Here is a 3,260-nt window from a genome sequence, read left to right on the forward strand (position 1 = left end):
GTGTGTGTGTGTGTGTGTGTGTGTGTGTGTGTGTGTGTGTGTGTGTGTGCGCTCATGTGTGTCTATCAGCACGAGATAGGACGTCCTGTTGTGTTTAGATAGTCCTTGTCTTTTACAGACTCTGATCTGGTAAATCAAAGGGAGCAGAGCAGACTAACTACAGGACCTGGTCCCATTTATCTGTCCTGCCTCAGGTTTATTGTGGACCGTCTCTTGTTGCTCTATGCTGATGCTCGGCATGCCCCAGGTGTGTTCTAGGGCACAAGCAGGGTTCTGTGACAGTGTGTGGGTCGTTTGTTCCCTTTGATCTGGGTGCAGTGATGGTAATACAATCAGCCTCAAAGTCTCACATCAGCACTTTGAAGCAGAGAGAAAGTGGCATCAGCATCTATTTATTTGTGTGTGTATGTATGGCATGCATGTGCATTGGTGGGTGGCTGTGTGTGTGTTTGTGCACAAATGGAATACATTAACCTTATTTTCCTGCACAGGTTTCCTTTATTATTGATAATGATAATAACTTAATTAAATCACACAGCGTTTCCCAACAGCTCTTCAGAAACCTATGGGTGACGGCACAGAGACTACGTCCATATTTCATAGTCTACGGGTAAAACAATGAAGATCCCTCTTCTCGTCAGTGTCAGTGATGGTTTCTGCCTCAGTTAGTGAACCCCAGTGTGTTGTGTTGTGTTTAACCCCAACAGACTGCAGAACCAAGGGTCAGTTCAACGCCCTGTCATACCACTTTAGAGGACGGCGATCAGCTGAGCACAGCTACAAAGAGGAGAGCCCTGCCAACAGCATCCAGGAGAACAGGTAACACAGCGGGACAAGTCTTTAGATGGACAATGTGGCGACAGTATGTGACTATCATGTTACTGAAACACCTACTCTCAATCTGAATCTTTGAACTGAAGGTTTTCTGTGTGTCACATTTATTCAGCATTGGCAGGATTAACTTCAACGATTGACTTGTAAGTTTCAATGGAGATGTTTGTACCTTTGTCGTTGCAGCCCAGTGGAGGACACTGGACAAAATATTGTAAATGTTACTGTGACCTCCAAAAAAAGCACTGAACCATCAATCAACGACTTCCAGGACTTTGTGTCCGACATGCAGAAGACGATCACAAGTTTACGAAAGCAGGTGAGTTTCATCTCTGAACGTGCTGTGCTGCATGCCTGCACTGTCCATTCACAGAAGCGGTGCAGCAGTCTAACACATCGACACAGAGACATGTTTCACATCAACATGTTCGCGGTACAGTTAATAGCCGTTTAAAGTCGTGGTAAAGTGAAAACACAGATTTGTTTCTAAAAACACACGCATGAGAGCGTGTTGGCCTCACTGGCCACCAAGTTAAACCTGTGCTTACATCATAGGCTCCGCCTTGCATTATCAGTAGCATTGAAGCGCTAGGATTGGCCAGGCATCAATGCGAGGTACAAGCAACGGATTTGTTCTGGTCCTAGGCCCTGACCAATGGGCTATCCTAACTCTAACTACCCGAGGTTAATGCCTAACCTCAACCAATCATCCCTGCCTCAACCAGCTATGCAGGGCGGGTCCTGCCAAGAAGTGCGGTGGGATTCATAACAACGCATATGCAACGTGGTCTGGTTCAGGTTCTGTCTGTAACAGCCATATGCAAATACCCCTGAAGCAACACATATTAAACATGTATTTATTCTGCTGTCCCTATCTCTTATATGTTAAGTAGTAGTTGCCACTATTGGCAACCAAAGACCAAGAATTGGTTGCCAATTTCTCAAAATGGTAAAGCCCTTCATGTTGAGCCCTGTTTATAGTAAAAGTCTGTTTTTAGAAGATGCTGGATTGTTGTGTTCATGATGGGGAATGTGCTGTAGATGGAACTTAGTGTGCACATTCTCATGTATATGTGACTCAGGTTTTATAAAAATGTGTTGACAGGGAGAGCGTCATGTGGCAGTGATGTGACCACAGACAACTGCTCCTCTGAGTAAATGCTTGTGTCCTTGTGTCCTTGCAGATTAAAAGACTTGAGGCCCGTCAGAGCAAGACCGACTGCACTGACAGTGAGGGACGTGAGCGGACAAATGGAGACCGCTGGAAACAGGACTCCTGCACCATATGTGACTGCAGAGTATGTTCAACAAAGAGATCAATATGCAGTGCAAATGTTTCTCACACACACACAGAGAGTTCTGAATCCACTCCCTTTCCACAGGAGCTGATCAGGTTTTAGTATCTCCATGTTGGCTGTCCAGGTCCGCCCAGTTTAAATGGCCCAGTTTCTCCTGCCAGTGTTTCTCCTCCTCCTGCCACCAGTCTCCCCACAGTGTTTGTGTGTGCCGGCCACTTCTCTGCCTTTCATTCTTTATCTTTCACACTTTTTCATTGCCAACTGCTGGCAGAGGTGATGGCAGCTCCATGCCAAACCTGGCAGCCTCTGATTCGTCTTCAGCCCTCTCTTCCCCTCCCACTTACTTTTGTTGCCATCTTTCCCCTCTCGCAGTTTATTTAGCTCGCCACACGTGACAGCACACCTGTCAGTTTTCTCTTTTTTACGGTTCTCTCTTTCCATTTTTGGGATTTTTCTGTTCTAATTCAATTTGGCAGTGAGAAGGACTGTGTGGGAGAGAATCATTTGGTTCGACACATCATGCTGTTGCTCTGAAACAAAGCCCGTCATTGTTCTGTTCAGACATGTCGTCAAGCACTTCACTGGTTGTAGGCAGAACGTTTCACTTCCTGTTCTGTGCCAAACAAGACGGCGCCGGCACAACCTCGCATTGAAAGCATTTTATGTTCATATTATATCCATCTGAGAAGTGATTATATTTCTTTTTTGGACACATTTTCTGGTCGTACATACGTTTTATGTGTGTTTTTTACTTTAGCTTTATATTAGAGTTTGCAGTGGCTCTGTTCATGTTTTTGTACCTCTTGTTTCTTGGTATCTGCAGCTGGCCCGATCACGAACATTCCATCCAGTCTAATCTAATAAGTGAACTGACCTGTTGCCCTTTCTTTGCCCCCCTCCCCTCAGGACACCCAGGTGACCTGCTTTGTGGAGTCTTGTCCACCAGCCGAGTGCAAGCGGCCAGTCAAGCTAAAAGGTGCCTGCTGCCCGGTGTGCCGTGAACAGGCTGATGTTAAGAAGCTGCCTCAAGCGGACACCCGCCACGAATAACCCTCAGGACCCCCCCCCCCCCCCCCCCCCCCCCCCCTACCCCCCCCTTGGCTAGCAACCCCCCCCCCCCCCCCCGACCGC

The 3,260-nt window shown here is 47.0% G+C and overlaps 1 protein-coding gene across 2 annotated transcripts in view; it reads left to right on the forward strand.

The window, feature by feature from the left end:
- pxdn (peroxidasin) overlaps positions 1 to 3,197 on the forward strand; it is a 68,063-nt gene extending 64,866 nt beyond the window's left edge. For both annotated transcript variants that reach the window (XM_031876830.1, XM_031876831.1), the window contains 4 exons: positions 708 to 819; positions 1,018 to 1,150; positions 2,016 to 2,129; positions 3,036 to 3,197. In XM_031876830.1, coding sequence (XP_031732690.1) covers positions 708 to 819; positions 1,018 to 1,150; positions 2,016 to 2,129; positions 3,036 to 3,179 — 503 coding nt within the window. In that variant the 3' untranslated portion in view covers positions 3,180 to 3,197. The remainder of the gene's footprint in view (positions 1 to 707; positions 820 to 1,017; positions 1,151 to 2,015; positions 2,130 to 3,035) is intronic.
- Positions 3,198 to 3,260: the final 63 nt, after the last annotated feature.

Source organism: Anarrhichthys ocellatus, unplaced genomic scaffold (assembly GCF_004355925.1).
Source record: "Anarrhichthys ocellatus isolate YVR2014 unplaced genomic scaffold, GSC_Weel_1.0 scaffold117, whole genome shotgun sequence".
NCBI classification, from domain to species: Eukaryota; Metazoa; Chordata; class Actinopteri; order Perciformes; family Anarhichadidae; genus Anarrhichthys; species Anarrhichthys ocellatus.